The sequence below is a fragment of the Ambystoma mexicanum genome, chromosome 1p (assembly GCF_040938575.1).
Source record: "Ambystoma mexicanum isolate Mex_15411 chromosome 1p, UKY_AmexF1_1, whole genome shotgun sequence".
Classification (NCBI taxonomy): domain Eukaryota; kingdom Metazoa; phylum Chordata; class Amphibia; order Caudata; family Ambystomatidae; genus Ambystoma; species Ambystoma mexicanum.
Genome location: NC_090921.1, coordinates 179192154 through 179211916, shown reverse-complemented (window position 1 = coordinate 179211916; position 19763 = coordinate 179192154). Strand labels below are relative to the sequence as shown.

The 19763-nt window shown below is 47.8% G+C and overlaps 1 protein-coding gene across 1 annotated transcript in view; it reads right to left on the bottom strand.

The window, feature by feature from the left end:
- WRAP53 (WD repeat containing antisense to TP53) overlaps window positions 1-19763 on the bottom strand; it is a 322488-nt gene that overhangs the window by 137621 nt on the left and 165104 nt on the right. The window contains exon 9 of the mRNA XM_069646235.1: window positions 10936-11039. Coding sequence (XP_069502336.1) covers window positions 10936-11039 — 104 coding nt within the window. The remainder of the gene's footprint in view (window positions 1-10935; window positions 11040-19763) is intronic.

Sequence of the window (19763 nt, the reverse complement as noted above, 5' to 3'; positions counted from 1 at the left end):
GCATGACATTGATGTGCCAACCTGGCCCCGGGGTGCCCAAACCTTACTGTCCCACCTCCTGAGGGGCCTGTCCCACCATTTTTGGGGGCCCTCTCCCCCCACTCCAAATGGAGGGGGGGTGCACCTCACACATCCGTTTGTAGGAGACCGAGGGAGGCCTGCATGAGGTGCCCCCACCACCCATTTGGGGTGAGGGGGGAGAGGGCCCCCAAAATTGTGGGACAGGCCCCCCAGTGGATGGGGCAGTAAGGGTGGGGCATGCTCGGGGCCAGATTGGCACACCAATGTGCCCCTATGCGCCAAGGGGAGTTGGGTTACCAAAGGAAAAAAGTGAAAATGGTGGAATGCATTTTAGAGGGCGCTGTGGGGCACCCCAAAGGGACGGGGCATTTTCTAATGGGATGTAGCGTTGACCCCTCCACCCCCCATCCGCAATGGAGTGGGTGCCATGTCATGCAGCCCTCCCTGGGACCAGATATCTGCTCCGAGGAAGGGACCCCCGAGGCCAGGGAGGAGTGCAGGACAGCCCCCCCCTCTTATCTGCCCCCAGGGAGGGCTACATTTTGCTGGTGTGACCGTAGGTAACACGTTTTTTGTTTTGTTTACAGCTTTTTCTACGTGAGCAGTGGAACATTATGTGAGTACTGTTTTTTTATTATTCTATGGTTCAGGCCCACTGTCAGTGGGGTGGGTGAGACTGGGGCTGGATTGTTGGTGGGAATGGGCTGTCTGGGCAGATATGTTGGTGGGCTGGCACACAATTGCAGGGGCAAGCCACCAATTGCCCCCAGAACATTGGTGTTTCCCTGGGAGCGGATCCCTCCCATGTGGGTTGTCCGTCTGCAAGCCCAGGCTCCACCTCTGGCTGTGCTACGTTACAGATGTCACCTCCGGGGAAGAATGGGGATCCTGCTGGGGTTCCCTGGAGCTGCTGCTGTGCTTAGGGGATGGTACACCCACATGGTACATGGATGTCCAAGGCCAGGGACATCACCTCCAACTGTCCTGGAGTTGCGGCTGGGCTGCATTACAGCTTTTCCCTTCGGGGAGGTATTGGCACATTGCCAAGACTCCTTGGTGGGGAGAAGCTGTAACGCAGGGCAGCCAGGGCTCCAGGAAAGTTGGCGGTAATATCCCTGGCCTTGGGCACCCTTCTCCCATGTGGGTCTTTGCCAGGGATTGTGGCTAATACATTCTGGGCCGATCAGACCTCTGTGGATTCCCACGTGTGTCCTCTTTTGGGAAATGCATGGGGTTCCCCGTTTTCCTTGCTGGATACAACACCCTAGGCCCACATGAACAAAATAGGCAGTGACGAAAGGCTTGGGGTTACCAGCGAGTTATCCTTTTCACAGCACAATTTGTTCATGTGGGCAACCTACAGATTTGGGCCTAGGGTGTCGAAGCCAGCAAGGAAAACAGGGAACCCCACCATGCATTTCCCAAAAGAGGACACCCGTGGGAATCCAGAGGTCTGACTTGCGCGAATCGGCCCAGAATCTACTAGCCAGAACCCCTGGCAAAGTCCAAATTTGGGGGTAAAAAACACAATTTCCAGACATTTCACTCGGCTCACCCACCGAAACACGCTGCCAACAGATATCATACCATCCCGCGTTCCCACAGGTGTCCCGATGAACACGGTACCTCACGTGTGGGTTCACTAATCTAGTCCCAAAGGTAAAAGGCTAACCCACGGGTAAACACAAAAGGGTTTGGGGAGATAACCTACAGATTTGCGCCTAGGGTGTCCAAGCCACCAAGGAAAACTGGGAACCCCATGCATTTCTGAAAAGAGGGCACCAGTGGGAAACCAAAAAGAGGGCCAACTTGCGCAAAGCGGACCAGAATGGTTTACCCAGAACCCCCGACAAAATGAAAAATGTGGGGGGTTTTCGGCACATTTCAGACTTTGCCGGGGCTTCTGGGCAAATAATTCTGGGCCGATTTGCGCAAGTCAGCCCTCTGCGGATTCCCACGTGTGTCCTCTTTTTTTGGAAATGCATGGGGTTCCCAGTTTTCCTTGGTGGCTTGGAAACCCTAGGCCCAAACGTGTATGGTGTGGGCTTGAGCGAAATTCAACATTTTCTGCTGTCGAAAACGACTTGAGGTTAGCAGGTTTTTGGCTTTCCCCTTTGCCCCCAGGAAGGTGCACCCACACATGTGAGGTACCGTTTTCATCGGGACACCTGTGGGAACGCGGGACGGTAGGCCATGTGTTGTTGGCGGCGTGTTTCGATGGGTGAGCCAAGTGAATTGTGCGGAAAATGTGTTTTTCCCCCCCACATTTTGGACTTTGCGGGGGTGTCTGGGTAATAAATTCTGGGCCGATTTGTGCAAATCATACCTCTGCGGATTCCCACGGGTGTGCTCTTTACGGAAACGCATGGGGTTTCCAGTTTTCCTTGGTGGCTTGGACGCCCTAGGCCCAAATCTGTATAATGTGCACTTTGAGAAAATTCCTCAAATTCTGCTGTCCGAAACGACTTGGGGTTTGCTGCGTTTTTGGCTTTCCACCTTGCCCCCAGGTAGGTGCACCCACACATGTGAGGTACCGTTTTCGTCGGAACACCTGTAGGAACGCGGGAAGGTATGACATTTGTTGTGTTTGCGTGGTTTCCATATCATTTCAATCCATTTGCTGCTACCCTTTGTCACACAATCCTTTCATTTCCCAAATGTGACCTACATTTAGTCGCTGCTTTTAGACAGCATACACTTTTGTAAACTGCACAAGTCACCTACCCCTGAAAAGGTCTGCATGTGCTCTTTCAAAAAATGTATGCTTGCCCTTTCTCACCACATTGGTTTTCCTGATTTACACATGCTAAGTATGTCTGTTCAGGCCGTAAGCATAAAACTCCTGCGTACCATGGCTCAGATTTTTGGCTTGTGGTATTGCTTGTTTTGTGAAACATTACAAAAAATGTGTGGTTTCCTAACTGCAACAGTCTGGGGAATGTACAGAACATTGTTTTTCTTAAAATTCATAGAAGCCATTGCCGTACCAGGCCAACCATGTCCACTGCACACCTTTTTTTCAGTCATTTTCCCGCTTTTCCCCCAAACTATGGTATTTTCCCCTACCTACTTCTTGCCTGACCTGCGCAAATCACCCCTTCCTAAACTTGGAATTTTGTCTACTTTTCAGAAATGTATGCCTTTCTGTCCTCCAATTCGGCTTTCCTACCCTTTTCTTCCATTCCGTCCACGCATGTCCAATTGGCAAAAATGGCCAAAATCGCCTACCTCTCACAAAACGGTTGAAAACCACATCAAAATATTTTTTTTTTGTTTCAACATAACCTGTTCTTGAAAGCCACGAAATTGGGGAATTCAGCAGAGAAAACCATTTGTTCCTAGCTCTTACAAGGAAATAAACAGGCTTCTTTGTACATCACTTTATTGGTATTTTTTTAAAAAACCCAATTTTCGCCCTTTTTGCTTATTTTCTCTCACTCCCCTAGAGCAACCTAGGATTCCTGGGTGGCGTTACAACTGCCTACATGTGGGGAAAAAAGGAGCCAAATTTGCTGAGATATCTCATGTAACAAAAAAGTGACAAGGCATTGAATGGCCACATACCGAAATCACCAAAAAAGGCCCTGGCACGGGGGGGGGGGGGGGGGGGGGGGAATACCCATGGCACTTAAAGGGTTAATTTTTAGGGGTTGTCTCAGCAGTAGTCTGCTTCCCCCTACCCACTCCACCTCTGAACGTTGTTGTCCGACTTGTTTGAATATGGGATTTGTCTTTCCGGAGTGGAGGCGTTCGTTCCCTCTCATTATGGAGCAGTCCCCTCCTCTCCTCGAAGTTGAGTACGACTTTTTTAGTTCTTGCATTCCGAAACCTAATGATCTTAATTCATCGGTGGCCACTAGGATTTGATTGCACGCCATACTTGAGGGGATTTGTTAACACAATCCAGTTGCTCTTCAGTATGGAATTTGACTACTGTGATGTCCCAAGATGTGATAAACGTCAGATTTGGGATATGATGGAAGAGACTGAGGATATTGTTCTTATTGAGTATTAATCCATCATCTATAATAAGAATATGTTCTAGTGCCAAGACATTGCAACTGGTTTCAGCTGCACTTATTTTTTTGCGTTTCACTTGGGTGTTTGTATTTGAGTCGGTGCCTCTATGTCAGAAGAGTTTGCATACGTCGCGCTGGTTCCGAATTTGGTTCTGTTTTGAACTCTTCTTCCGACTTGCTACCTCTAAATCTTACTGGTCTATAGTTTGGCCCAGATATTTGTTTAGAGTCGTTTTCATATTTATTTTCCGACTTTGCTCTCCTACCAGTGGTATAAATTTGGGGCTCATCCCCAGGTCCGAAATCTGTGTTTGTGTTTTTGGGGTTAACAATAGCGGGGATAGCCGGACTTTACTCCCCTCAGCTCCTCTCTCCCCACTAATGTTTAAGTCACTCTTCATCATTGTACACAGAGAGGTCCAACAGATCTGGCTCAGAGATAGAGATTTGTCCAGATACGTCCATCTCCCTCTGTCTCTAACTCACATGATCTCCGATCTAGCGAGGTTTCAGATTCTATGTTAATTAAATCAGTGATTAGTTGTTTATTTTGAGCTGAATCCTTTAACGGTTCCCTTTCCTCCAGTCTTAAGTTTCTCAAAAAGCCCTTAGACCATTTGATTTTACACGTCTGGACATTTTTACAATCTTCGTTTTTTTTCTTTGAGGTTGTTTTGTCTTTGCTGGGGCATTTGGTTTAGGCTTTTCCCCAAAAATTGAGAAAGTTTGAGCTGGTGGCTCCAACGGAGTGGGCTGTGCATCTTCTATTTCTTGGTCTATTGCCTTGGTGTTATCATTTCCCACTTCAGACTACTCCTCATGCGAGACCGCTTGGTTCTCCTCTGTGGGAGCTTGGGCCCGTTTTGGCTCTGTGCCAAGGTTGCAGCAATTACACCTCCTCCGACACTGGAGGTTACCGACTATATTTTCGAAGACATAGCCCTTGGGATGATTTGCTAGGGGTGGATTTACATTATCCCTGGTAAGGTCCACCAATATAGTCTCCTTGTTTGAGTATTGAACTGCCTCGGATTCACACTGGTTCTTTGGAGAATTTTCAGCTTGTTGAGTTCTGAGAGGTGCTGGGGCCATCTTATTTGGATTGTGGCTTTCAGACTATCTTTTGAGAGATTTAATAGCACCTCTTTGAATGTGTGAATTTTGGCTCATATGTTCTTTTCCCAGCTTCCCTTGATTGTATTCATGAAGGCTTCCATGTAGATTCATTTGGAATTTATTGCTGTGAATGCGGATTGGTCCCGTAGATTGTCCTTTATTGTTTCATAAAGTTTCAGGAACAGGGCTAAGGAAACAGTGATAGTTGACATGAGGATAGCTTGGGAGGTTGAGGAGTCATGATTGACTGGGCCAGCCACCCTTGACTTTTGTGGATCTCTTGCACCCCTGTTTTGTTTCCACGGCCTACCATCTTCGACACCCTTGATAGAGCTGAGCTCTGAGTCAGAAGACTAATCTTCGCTAGAGGCAAATTATTGCTGTGTCCTCCCTTTACCGTTGGGTTTGTGAATGTGTTGGCGCTTATAAGAAGGGAGGTTATCACAAGCATTGGTTAGGAACACCTGCGTTTTCCTGTGTGAGACACTACACGCTCTTATTCCCTCCCGAGGGGAACAGCCTGGGGCCTCCCTTTTTCCCTCCTTTTCCAAGGAAAGTCTGGCGTTATCCCTGCTGTGACTAGCAGAGTGCATCTTATTTGCGTTCCAGGATGCATGAGGTAGTACCGCCTGAGGAGAGGAGGCCTCATTATGGATCATCATCTTCACCTCCTGCACCAATACGAAATTTGAGGGGTCAGGCCGTTGAAAGGAGACAAGTAGGCAGTGAGGCGCTGGCTGGAGAGGGAGGTAAGGGAGGAGGAGAGCTTGAGGGATGAACGGCAGGCCCAGTGAGTTGAAGCAAGCAGGACTGGACTCAATTCTTCGCCCGCCATTCAACCTGAACCCCTCACCTCCTTTGGCTCTGTCAGATGAGGCGCCTCGTTCTCTACGGTCTTGTGAATTGTTTGTTCTCACTCCCAATATTTGTAACAAAATTACCAGCACCGTTAGAGGGGGCACTCTGTGTGATAAGTTCTGTATCAATGTTGGCACAAGCCCCTGACAATATGTTAGCATCCTCCAAATCGAGCTGGCACAGCCCGTAGGTAGGGAAATGGTTTTCCTACAAGGTGAGGCGGCAGATAACGACAGTGCGCTTGGTAGGAAACAACCTTTTTCCAGCAAATGTTAATTTAGGGGCTGTTATTTTTTTTTATACGTTTGGCTGGCTGGTTTAAAGACTGGAACGATCCCTTGGGCAGAGTCACATCCTCCCATGTCTCCGTTAGGGGTCATGGAGTCAATATCCTCAGCGCCATCTATGGCTGACTCAGTGAGAGATGCCACTTCACACCCTCTTGATGGCATTGTGGCAGGTCCTTGTATATCCATGCAAGCCCCTACCCTGCCAGGCACAGATGTGGTAGCATTCAGGGGTAGCTCCGCTGGGAGGATTTGTTGCGTGTAATCAGATGGGCACGAACCTTGCAATTTTTTCGGAAATCCCCTTTGGAGCTCCGTTGGCTATATTGTTAAAATGTTAAAGGTTAAAGGTATTTGTACCGCGCACCGTCACCAACGGAATTGGTCCCCAGGCGCTCAGGCGGATCTGTAAACTATAAAGGTGGGATGGGTTAGTAAGGTGAAGAGGGAGTAGGATAGCGAGAGGAGTGGTGTTCTGTTGGCAGCTTCAACTCGGTATACACCGGGTGCAGAGCTTTGGTGCGGGTATCAGATCGGAGTCAGTCCGCGTGTGCTGTTGTTCCGGCTTATGTGTTGTTGCGGTGTTGTGAAGTGCGGGCGGCTTGTTGTGCGAGAGATGGTTGTGTGAATTTTGAGTGAGATAAGTATGCAGAGTTTGAGCTTATATTGGTTAGTGGGTTACCTGACCTTTACCATGCTAACATTCTCAGTTATGTCTGAGTGTGGCACTAGTTGGTCCTCACATTCCTGTCTAGACGCGGCGCAGGCCAATGTTTAGGACTCCATCCAGGTGTGGTCATGCCAACATTCACACTTATCTACATGCGGCGCAGGCTAGTGTTTAGAGATCCGTCCAGGTGTGGGCATGCTAATATTCACAACTCCATCCGAGCGCCACGCAGGCTGGTGTTCACAACTCTAGGTGTGTGCAGTCTCCCACAGGTAGGCTTCCGCCAAGAGCAGTAAACGTGTTTGGCTTCTGGTGCGAGACAATTGCAAGCAAGTTGGCAGGGGCGACTCCTATGCAGCGGGACGGCAGGCTTTTATTTGAATATGTATAGGTCGCCCGGAATCCCCAGGAAACAGAGGCAACACACACTGGACACTCTGCGACGCTCCGCATTGTGTCAGTGTATTTGTATTGTTGTACCTCCTCTTTCTCAGTTGAGCACAAGGAAAGACTGCAGAACAGGTAGCAGAAAGTCCAACTGGTACAGGCAACACACTCTGGATATATAGATGATCCAAAGAAAATCTGAAACACTATGTGTTGTAAAATTAGTGTTTTTTTTTTTTTTAAATAAAAGTAGGCCCAGATAGATCTTGGGGTAAAGAAGTACCATCACATTATATATAACCAATATTATAAAAGCACAAAACTATGCTTGCAGGTACACAGACCAAAGCATATAACCTAATTTGGAACACCTAACAGAAGTTCTAGGGAAGCCAAAATCAAGTTACCTTTGTATTACTTACAGTAATACAAGGTTAGTAGACCATAGCAGTTGTATCGTGACACTTAGCAAGAAATCACTTAGTAAATCAACTGGACAATATACTTTTCTAAATAATGGAACACTTATTCTAAGAACAGTCAAAACTATAACTGATTCAGTATAACAGTTATTCTAGGGCAGTTGGACCATGGTATATTCAATTACAGTTGCTTTTCAGTTCACAGACTAAGGAAAGCAATAACTCAAACTTATTTTAGGATAACAGTTATACTCCAGTCAAGCAAAACCTCTATATACTTTTGTAAGGAGCTAACAGCAACTTAAGAGAAGTATGACCTAGGCATACTTATTCTGGACAGGCTAACAGCAAGTCGGGGGAAACGAGACCTAATTGGTGACAAAAGGAATAATAAAAGTGAAACCAACACTCAGACCCGGAGTAGGGGCGGGGGGGGGGGGGGGGTTAGGGGGTTGTTGGGGTTTTATGTTATCTGTTACATCTTTGATAAAGTTGAAAATGCCAATAAAAATCAAACAATTAAAAAAAGTGAACCCAACAGCATTACTTTTGGGAAGAGGGGAACCCAATTCACAGTCAAGTTAACATATCTACTCTGTTAGAATGGCTAGACAGTTTCTAAGGAAAGTAAGACTTTGAGAATACTTATTTAAGAAGGCACACAACTTATTAAAGTTAAGTAAATCCTATATATAATGTTCAGAATGGCAGAACATATCTAAGGTAAGAAATAACTTTTTTTATAACTATTCACTCTGAGAGTTTAGAGTTATCAACTAACTCATTTATAAGTAAGTAAACATTTCAACACTTGTTTTAATTTTCAAGGCAGACACCTTAAAGTATACAGCCCTTCCAAATTCTAGTTCATGAATTCTCTCAGAGGCAGAAGAGGGACCCTAGAGGTCTAGGAGCCAGCTGTAGGCAGGGTGAGACAGGGCTCAGTTGCAGGCAAGTTCAGAGTTCAAGAGGTAGATTGTTCAAACAACTATTTTACTTCAGAGTTAGTTGAGGGTCCAGGGACCTCAGAGAAGACACCCTAGGAGGATTCCAGGAGTGGACCCGAGTGAACGGGACAAGAGGCCCCCCAATCACAGAAAACACCCCAAAACTACACAGGAATCACAAGAGACTCAAGGTAAGTAAACACCCAAGCCAGCACAGTACCTCAGCACAGAAGATGATTTTGCAGCAGGAGGACTTCAGGATCTGTAGCCAAAACCCCAGGCACTGCATTCCTGGTCAGGAGGACAGAAGACCGGACCCTGGATCGGCTTTTTCAGCAGGGATCAACAGAAGGCTTCAGCCAAGGGTTTCTTCACGGTTAGACGCAGCTCTGTGGATTTGGTGCCTTTTTAGGAGTACAGAAGAAGACAGAATATCGCTGGTCTGGTCGAATTCTCGTCGTTTGCAAGGGCCAGCACTCTGGCGTGGAGACTTTCGGACTAGATTCACGTCTCTGGAGGTCCAGCAGGATGCACACAAATGTTGAGTAACATTCAGAATTTGGAAGACAATGGCTCGAGGTCCCAGGGTATTGCAGCCCGCAAGGTTGCAGAACAATGTGGGATGGCTCAAAATGCAGGTCTTCTTGAGTCTAGTGGGTGTCACCAGGGTCGGTGTTGTCCGTTTCGGGAACCCCAAGGTCGATTGGAAGGAAGGGCTACAGCAAGCTCTCGTTACACAACAGGCTCTCCAGTCGCTGGAAATCGTCTCAGCCTTGTTTCCTTCATCATCCTCTTCGGTTTTGGTTCCAGTGGTCGACTTGTCCACAACTTCCAGGTTTGGAGTATTATCCAGGAACTACAGCACAACCTCTGCATTCTCTCCCCACATTTTACAGAAAGGGCGGTCTGGCTGTCCAATCAGGACAGCCACCCCCACTGGTAGTTGTTCCCTTTCAGGCAAGGTGGAGGACAAAGGGCTGTGGAGTTTCGGATTCCTCCCTCGCTTCCTGCCTTTACAGACACGCTGGAGCCTGAGCGGGGAATCCACTGGATTCCCGCCGAAGCAAAACAGCCACTGAGGTCGCTCCTGCCTAGAATGGCAGGAAGTACCTCAAAAACAGCAAGCACACAAGAAATAGAGGGGGAAAAAGGAGGAATCGACCATTTTAGAAAAATGGTGGCCCTTCTATGCATTACCGAGACTGAATTAACAGCCTGCGAGTAATAAAGACTAAAAGTCAAAGGTAAAACAACTGCCACCAGCCATTCATGTCAAACTCGCAATTGTAACAAAATGTTACCAGGTAAGTAAGAAGGGGGATACATTGTATCCCCCCAGCACTCCACATAAGGTGGGGTGTGCTGGCTCACTATATAAAATGTAAAGGGGAAGAAAATCCCTCTTTATTACTTGGTAAATGTAGTTCACCCAAGAACATGAAAGAGAAATTAAGGGGCAACCCAGCCTAAGCCCAAAAGTTGTACATACATACAACGGTCACCCATATAAAGACTAGGAGAGAGGGGGAAAAAGATTTCCCTTCACCTAAGGATAAGGTAAAATAGTTACCTAGTCAAAGCAAAAAAGTTCTGGGTTTGACACAGGTCAGCAAGATTTATCATTGATTTGAAAATCTTACCCAACATATCACCTCCAAACTACAGTAGTAGAGATAGTCATTCGCTCAAATATGGTCTTCGCAAACCTCCGGAGTCCATAACTACCGAGCTGCTAACTCAGCAAGAAGATTGCGGTCAGCCAGCTGACCATAGGAAAGAAAATAGGACCCACAATGCTCTTTAGCTGCAAAGCATCCAATGGCTGGCAAGGAGTGTAGGAATCTGATTTAAAGTGTTCTGCTTGACCTAAACATATCTTCCTTGTTCCCTTTCCTGCAACCATGTTACAAAATCACCTGGTACAGCCACTAAATAGACCACCACAACATATACCCAATTATCTCATACTACCCCCAATCTCTTGGGTGGATGCCAAAGATGAATTCTGGAATCACATAGAAATACACTCCGTGCTCCCTACACTTATCGTCTAGAAGAGGATCCTAAAACATCCCTCTTTGACAATTGCCCCCTCCCTTTCACTTACACCTTTGACTTTACAACCACACCCATATAAAGAACAAACTACAGTGAGAGGCTTTTTGGTGCATAGCCCATATGCTACAAAACAGAATAGAAGTGACTCACATCTCCAAGTCAAAGTACATTCTCTGGTTGGTGGTGACACTGCGGAGCATGTAGAAGAGCACTTTTCCCGGTTGTCTCAGGTCCCAGGCCAGAATCTCAGGGTCCTGGAAACATAGGAAAGAATAGGTGAACCGTCACTTCTATTCAGGTTTCATTTCCAAAGTGCACATTCATTAACATCTGGCAAAGGCCAGTCAACCAACCAGATTGCCTGGATTTCAGGCATTAATTACCGGTACATGCCTCAGTTTGAAGCAGTCTTATTGGCTGCTTGGCCTCTCTGCTAAGATAGATTTTCAGGAACAGTCCTGGGCGAGGGTTGAGAGAGTTCATCCTATTTTAGAGACCAATGAAAAATACTTTGGTATAGTGAGAATCAATTAAAGTAGTGGAGTGGACCAGTACGGCTTGGACTAGAGGAGATATGAGGCTGGTGTAATGGTACAATGAGAGACACACGCACTCACATAAATAAAAGGACACAAGAAGTATACAAATGCATTAATTAGGCCCTACATTTCTAAGCAATAAAATCCAGAAAAGTATTATTCATAAATTAAAACTATAAACATCTGTTGGTGATGTCACAAAAAAAAAAACCTACACTTCACTTTGTTATATAATTTATAAAGCATGAAAACCAGGCCCGTCAGGACGCTATTTAAAAGAAAAAGACAGGCAAATTATGGTTCCATGTAATAATGTCGCCACAAAAATATCGCCATGCAAAAATATTGCCGAAAAATGGTTGATTTTTGTGGCAACATTATATCATGGAACATGCGGGGGACACCCCCGCAACCCCCAAATGTTTAAATGTTTATTTTAGTTTTTTTTGTTTTTTTGCTCCCGTCGCCACATATATGGTCACCCAAATAATATCGCCACGACATTTTCCCGGCAAGATTTACGGCGACCATATATGTGGCGATATTAATACCTGATACCCAAATTAAGTCAAAGATGCAAGTAAACTTTTAAATAGGAAGGACTTTAAACCTTTCCTGAACCTGAGATGGTCGTAAATATCACAAAGTGTCTGTGGGAGGGCATTCCAAAGCATTGGGGCCTGCACAGAAAAGTAATGTCCTCTGGCTCTGGGTTCTGGGTACCAAGCAATAACCAAGAGGTTCTTGGTTCGAGAACACAGACAGCACGATGGAGAATACATCTCTAGTTTCTCTTGGAGAAAGCTAGGTCCAGTCTGGTGGATTGCCCGATGGACAATGCAGAGTGTGTTGAAAGCAATCCTCTTCCTAACCGGAAGCCAGTGGAGCTCCGACAGCACTTTAGAGGAGTGCTCAAGCTTGTGTGCATTCAAGGCCAGTCGGCTGCTGTATTCAGGAGAAATCTGGAGTCAATGAACTAAATAACCGGGCTGTCCCAGATAAATCCTGTTGCAATAGTCCAGCGATCCCATTATAAATGCAGTTACCACTGTGGACCGATGAGAAGAGGGAAGAAAAGGCAGCATTTTCCTGAGTATCCTTAACTTGAGAAAGCCCGAGTTGCACACTGATGCAATCTGTGCTTCCTGAGAGCCATAGGGAAGAAGTTTAAATCCCAGACCCTTGACAACGGCATGGGGGTGGGGGGTGGGGGGTGGGGGGGTACCCATACTCTCGGGATAAAACTGGGACTTCCAAACTGACAGTTGGTCTGGAGAGCCAAACACGAGGACCTCCGTTTGGCTAGCATTGAGTTTTGGGTAATTCGCCAACATCCATGTCGAGATCTCAGACAGACACCGTTTGGGCTGTAGGGGATAATCAGCATTAGAGGAGTCTGCATCAGAGGAGTCTAAATCGAAGAGCAACAGGGTGTCATCAGCATAGGTGTAAAAGCAGACACCAAAAGGAAGCAATGAGGTCTGCCAAGGGCTGCATATAAAGATTGAAAAGAAGCGGTGATGGAGAAAAGACCCTGCAGAAAACTGTATATGGAATAGAGGAAAAAGAGGAAAGGGAGACCATTTGCTGACGTTCAAAAGGAAAGAGGCAAACACTGCAAAGCAGACCCTTCCATACCCTCCTGTTTGAGGCACTGGATAAGAATGCCATTATCTATAGTATCAAAAGCCGCAGAGAGGTTCCGGAGAATAGTACCCCATCCTCTCCACGGTCCTGCATCAGCGATAGGTCATCAAGGACCAAAATCATGACTGATTCCGTGCCCCTTGCGGGTATAAAGCAGTTTTGAAAATCGTGGAAAGCACCGTTTGCCTCAATGCAGCTGGACAATTGAGGTGTAACAATAAGTTCCATGACCTTCATTAGAGCAGGGAGTGACGAGATCGGATGGCAACTGTCCGGAGAAGAAGGATCCAAATGAGGTTTTTTCAGGAGAGGAGAGACGACAGCCTTTTCCAAAACAGATGGGATAGAACCAGAGGAAAAAGAATGGTTAATAACTGCTTTAAAAGCAAAAATCCCATGAAGTGAAAAAAGATTGCATCAAACGTAGTGGGAATGGGATCAATGGTTGAAGCCAATTTTAGGTGAGCAAGAGCTTTAAGAACAGTGACGCCTGCAACCGGCTTGAGAGGACAACAAATGTGAGGGATTGTTTTGAGTGCCATTTAGGCTTGAGCAATTTGGAGATCCTTTAAAACTCTTAGCAAGAATTGAATTTCTGATATTGATAATTGTATCTTGAAAAATGATATTCATCTGGCCACATAATACCTGTTAACCAGCTAGGTTGAAATGTGAGTTGGAGACGATAATTCCTCAGCGGCCTTGAAAAGTTCACGCGTGGAGTAGGAGGCGGCTGAAATCCGCTCAGCAAAGTGTTGGGACTTAGCTTCTTTAGTAGCTGCTTGATAGCTATGGAGGGCAGCTTTAAAGGAATTTCTGGCCCTAAAGTCTTTATTAAGTGCCCATTAGTGCTTTGATAACAGTTATAAGTGATTCAGCAAGCACCTGGGGATATTTTTTTTTTCACTCTAGCTTTTTACACTTGGGGTTTGTGGTTACTTTTATATGTGCCTATAGACAAGCTGGTGGCAGCAGATACATTTTTATAATTTTAGCATTAGTTGTTTAGTGTGCGCATTTCTATTTACCGCATATGGGTACTAAACATGGTTAGTGCCCTTCAATGGATTTGTCATAAGAGTTTTGCTTGTTCTTTGGCCAAATTGTAGTTTGGCATTATTCCTGCGGTGGGGGGTAGGGGGGTATGGGGTGCGTGCATGCGTGCCTCTCTCCTCCACCCCACCCCCCAGGTGGGACTGTTTAGTGTTAGGGAGTTTTTCTAAAGTCCACCTGCGGTAGGAGTTTATAAAACTATCCCCTTGCTATACAGTGCTCCAACTTCTAGTATAGACATGCCCAACTCAAGGTATTGGTAGTGTGGCAGAGGAGCCAGGCTTATCGTTGGAGGGAGAGGTGAGCTGTAGGTTAGTACAGAGAACCTGGAATATAGATAGGCCCAAAGAAACATTTCCACACTTTGAGTTATATAAAAAAAAGTATTTATTTTATATAAACACAAGGCAAATATAAATCTTCAGATAGGTAAGAACCATTTCAAGCTAGTAAACGCAAGAGAAAACCAAAGCAATAATTCAGGTGAGTAAACCCGCTTATAAGGTTAATGAATACAATTCAAAGGTAAGTAAAAGCACCGTTCTAGTAACTAAGAATAACCTGTTGCAGGAATAAAATGAATTAACACCACCAACAAAAGCAGGTAAGCACTTTTTAAAGACTTGTATTACTTTCAGAGGCCTTCAGGCTTTAGCAGTTCAGCCTTATCTAGGTATGAGTTCTTCAAAGTCAAATTAGAGGGGGAAAGCCTGGACCTAGGGAGTTTGTCACCTCCCCCACTTCCTGTCCTTTCAGGCACAAAGTCTTGGCTGGCTTTCCAAAGGAATCCCTGCCAAAGACAAAAGACCCATCAAGACCTCCTCCACCCACGCAAGTCAATAAAGGCCCAAGAAAGACCAAGCAATCAAAAACAGGGCTTGCAAAAGTACAGCCACCATTTTAGGCAAATGGTGACCCTTGTGTCCCTTACCACAGCTGCGAAAGCCGCCTGCAACAAAGGTCCACAAAAAGTCATGAAAAAAGGTACACAGCCACCAGCCTGTCAGATGAACTTGGAACAGTAACTAAAAGTTACTGGAAAAGCGAGAAAAGGAGCTTCCCTTCAGCACTTCACTCAAGGTGGGGTGTGCTGATCTTGCAAAATAAAATACAGGTGGGACATAAAGTTTCCCCCGGTAACGTGTTAACACAGGTAAAATAAAAGGGAAGCTCAAGGAGCTCCCAGTTACACTGCACAGAAAGTGGTGTGTGTTGCAATGATAAATTGTAGATGCCAGAAAAGATAGAGGAAAGCATAACTCAATTAAAAAGTATCAAAAAGGGGTAAAAAAAAGGGTTCCCATGGTCAGAGTAATCCCACTCAATCAGGAGAATCAGCCCAAAAACTCAACCGTCCAACACGATGCTGGGGGACTCTCACAGTGGGAAGAATTTCACTCAAAAAGGAAAATCTACACAACACCTTATATGGAATTTCCTGACGTGAGAGTGCAGGAAGAAGGCTAAAGAACAAGATGGGCAAAGGACAGGGTAGGAAACGCATGGCTCGGCCATTCTGAGTACATGGAACTCAAAAAGGCATCAAGTGGTCAAATGTAAAAGTACATGCTGTTAAAGAGAATTATCATGTTTATGCTTCAGGAAGATTTGCTATTCCGCTGCGTCTTAAGACTTTGGGCCTCATCCCAAGTTGGGCGGTAACCCTTAAAAGTGGTGGTAACTGAATTAGCACCAACAATACCGTGTACATCCTTACAGCCGGCGGTATCTGCATCAGCCACATGAAGAGCAAAAACAGCCAAATCACAAGTCCATGTATGGCGGTATTAGTGCCGGAAACGGTGCTAATACCATCTAAAACACAGCGCAGTTACCTCCAGCCAGAGGTAAATGAACACAGGTGCCAGAAATGAAGCCACAGGTGATCCCAATCCACTCCAGAGGGCTACATGAGACACACCTCTACCCCAAACACGGTTTTCAAATCCATGCTGTCACTAGCCACTGTGAGCTGGGACAGGCAGGTGCTCATGCTGTGCCTGAAGAAGAGAGGCAGGATAACCAGACCAGGGCACAGGGAGAGGAGGAGATCCCAAGTAAGGCGTGCACCTATCCCCAGGGTCAGGATCTCACCCTGGACCCTCACTGACAGCCAGTTGTTCACCCTGTACCACCTCATCACAGAGGCCATAACTGAGATGCTCACCACATTACAGGGAGACATAGGGAGCAGGATCAACATCCGGACAGCTGTGCCCCACCGCTGAAGCAAGTATCCGTCCTACAATTCTTTGGAACTGGCACCTTCCAGCACTCTGTGGCCATGATGCACGTCATGGCACAGCCCACATTCTGCACAGTGTTGGGCCAGGTGCTTGAAGCCCTTCTTGGGCAAGTGTTGGTATCCAGGTGCCCTTTTTGTCCATATGGCCCTGGTCTTTTTTTGCCATTTCTTGCTTGCGAGGTCTTTCTTGGGTTTTACTCTGCGCGGCAAATCAGGTTTGACCCTTTTGTTCATTTTGCCTATGGCGGGCTTCAGTACTGAAACCCGCCTCTGGCTCCAGTGTGTCTGGCAGGGCAGAAAGTGAGGCAGGTTCCCAAAACTCTGTGCTTAGTCTCCTTGGTTACCTGAATGCACCCAGTGGTGATTGACTGGCTGGCTGTCCTTACAGGACAGCCTCCCTGATGTGCGAGTGGCAGCTAGGCTGTGCATGAATGGGAGAAGCCTGCCTAAAAGGCGAGGCTTCTGGAACCAAAGAGCGAGTCGACCACTGGACGAAACATCCGAAAGAAACTGGAAGAGAAGCTTGCTGCACCATCCAGGACTGTTGAACTGCCTGGTGAAGCCCTGCTGTAGTACTGAAGCTCCAAACTCCGAATCGACTAGAGAAGCTCCAAGACGGACTTCTTCCCTTGGGTTGGTGGGACCAACTACCCCCAAGACGAACTTTGCTGGAGGACCTTCCCCCAACTGGCTGTACTTCTTTGCTGCTGCCAGGGGACGAGAAAGGAACAAGTTTCTTACCTGTAACTGTTGTTCTCCAGCATGGGTCTGGCATGGATTCACATGCTCATGAATATTCCCCGTCGTCAGGCTGGGAATCCTCGGTAAAGAAAAAATCAGTATCAGTTTTGTTTCTGATCGGTCTTTCTTAGTAGTAACCAATCACTGATCTCTGGGTCATACTGCCCCCAGCCAATGACTGCCCTCTCCCTAAGCCCCGCCTCTGGCAGCCATCCTCAGATTTGGTATCACGCAAAGTGGCAGTATGACCAAGTGAAGAGCTGCAGAGGGGTAGGTGGGAGGGTTAGCATGTGAATCCATGCCAGACCCATGCTGGAGAACAGTTACAGGTAAGTAACTTGTTCCTTCTCCAGCATGGGGTCTGGCATGGATTCACATGCTCATGAATAAAAGAATACATAGCAGTATACACATGCACAACCACGGGAGGTGGCAAAGGCTCAACATTAAGCATTACATCCAAAACTCAACATTAAGCAATTCTTACCTCCTCACCAGGCTCACCTTAGGCGAACAGGTTGCGCAGCACTGCTTGGCCGACCCTGGTCTCCTCCCTGGAGTCCCGATCGACGCAGTAGAATCTTGTGAAGGTGTGAGTCGACCTCCACGTAGCAGCCCTGCAGATGGCCAGCAGGGGCACACCAAACCGGAACGCCGTGGTAGCAGCGATCGCTCTGGTCGAATGGGCTCTCGGACGGCCGGGCAGCGGTCGGTTTGCCAACCGGTGACAGTGCATGATGCAGCCGGAGAGCCATCTGGAAATGGAAGTCTTCGAGAGAGCCTTCCCTTGATTCACCGACCCAAAGTTCACAAACAGTTGTGACCTCTTCCGAAAACTCTTCGTGCGGTCCACTTAGAACTTCAGCGCTCTAGCTACATCCAGCGAGTGCAAAGTCCTCTCGGCTGGCGTTGAAGGCGACGGGAAGAAAACTGGTAACACCAAGGGCTCGTTGAGGTGGAAGTCCGATGCACCTTGGGCACCAACCTCGTGTCATGAAAAGTCAAGTATGGAGGCTTGCAAGATAGGGCCTGGATCTCTCCCACTCGTCGTGCGGAGGTGAGGGCCACGAGGAATGCGGTCTTCCATGACAGGAACTTCAAAGGCGCCGAATGTATAGGCTCGAATGGGGCCCCCATGAGCCTTGTCAGCACCACATTAAGCTCCCACGCCGGGGCAGGCGCCTCCACCGGCGGGAACGATCGGAATAGTCCTTTCATAAATTCCTTCACCAGGCGATGAGACCACAAGGACGCCCGTCCCGTAGTCCTGGTATATCGGTAGATGGCAGCCAGATGTATTTTGATGGAGGCGTGAGCCAGACCAGCTTTGGCCAGCGACAGTAGGTACGGCAGTACTTGAGGGGCCGTAATCCGCAGAGGGTTAATCTTCTGTGCACGGTACCAGACAGAAAACCTCTTCCACTTATGACCGTAACACTTAAGAGTTGAGGACGCCCTGGCTTTTGCAAGAACCTCTCTGCAGTCAGCCGGGATATCGTACCCTCCAAACTCTAGTGCTGCAGGAACCAGGCCTGCAAGTTCAGCGACTGTGGGTCGTGATGGAGAATGGCGCCTCATTCTCTGGAGAGAAGATCCACGTCCGCCGGCAGCTTGACTGGTGGGGGCGTTGACAAGTCCAGAAGGTCCGGGAACCAGATCTGCCTCGGCCACGCCGGTGCGACGAGGATCATTCTGCACCTGGACTTCTTCAGCTGGTTGATGAGGCAGAGCAGCAACGGCAACGGAGGGAAGGCGTATAGAAACAGGCCGTCCCAGGGGAACGAGAAAGCATCGCCCATGCTCCTCGGCTGCGGGAACCTGCTGGCGAGCCTCTGCACTTGGAGTTCGTCACCGTTGTGAAAAGGTCGATCAGGGGTTTGCCCCATCGTCGAAAGAGCCGATCCACCTGGTCCTGACGTAGTTCCCACTCGTGGCATGAGCGCAGCTCCCTGCTGAGTGAGTCGGCGATGGTGTTTTTTATTCCTGCCAAGTGGAAGGGAACCAGAAACATCCCCTGGGCGACGGCCCAGTGCCACAGATCTTGGGCCTCCTTGGATAGGGCTGGGGATCTGGTGCCCCCCTGCTTCCGTATGTAGAACATCGTGGTGGTGTTGTCGGTGAAGATCCTCACCACTTTGTCCTTGAGGGACGGAAGGAACGACTTGAGTGCCCAGAACACTGCTCACAGCTCCAGAATGTTGATGTGGAGACACATCTTCTCCGGGAGCCAAAGGCCTCTTGCGTGGAGATCTCCGTTGTGGGCCCCCAAACCCTCCAGAGAGGCGTCCGTCGTCACTGTCTCCTGAAACGCTGGGGTTTGAAAGTCCGTGCCTGTAGTGAGGTGAGCACGGGTACCCCACCTAAGGATCGCCCGACAGAACTCCTCGTCGAGAGGGATCCTGTCCTCGAAGCGGCCCGACGCCTGAAACCAGCGGGCGTCGAGGAACTCCTGTAGCGGACGCATCCGAAGTCTGCAAAGGGGTACCAGATAGATGCATGAGGACATCATCCCGAGGAGGGACTTGATGGACCTCACCCTGGCCACGTCCGTGGCTAGCAGGCGCCGCACCTTGCCCAGGGAGGCCAATTGCCCCACTGTATCGAACTTCGCTCCCAGAAACAGTGCTACTTGCGACGGAACCAGGTGAGATTTGGGGTAGTTGATGGCGAAACCCAGTTCCGTGAGCAGCCGGACGGTCCTCGCTGTGTGTTCGACGGCGAGTTCTTTTGTCCTTGCCCGGATTAGCCAGTCG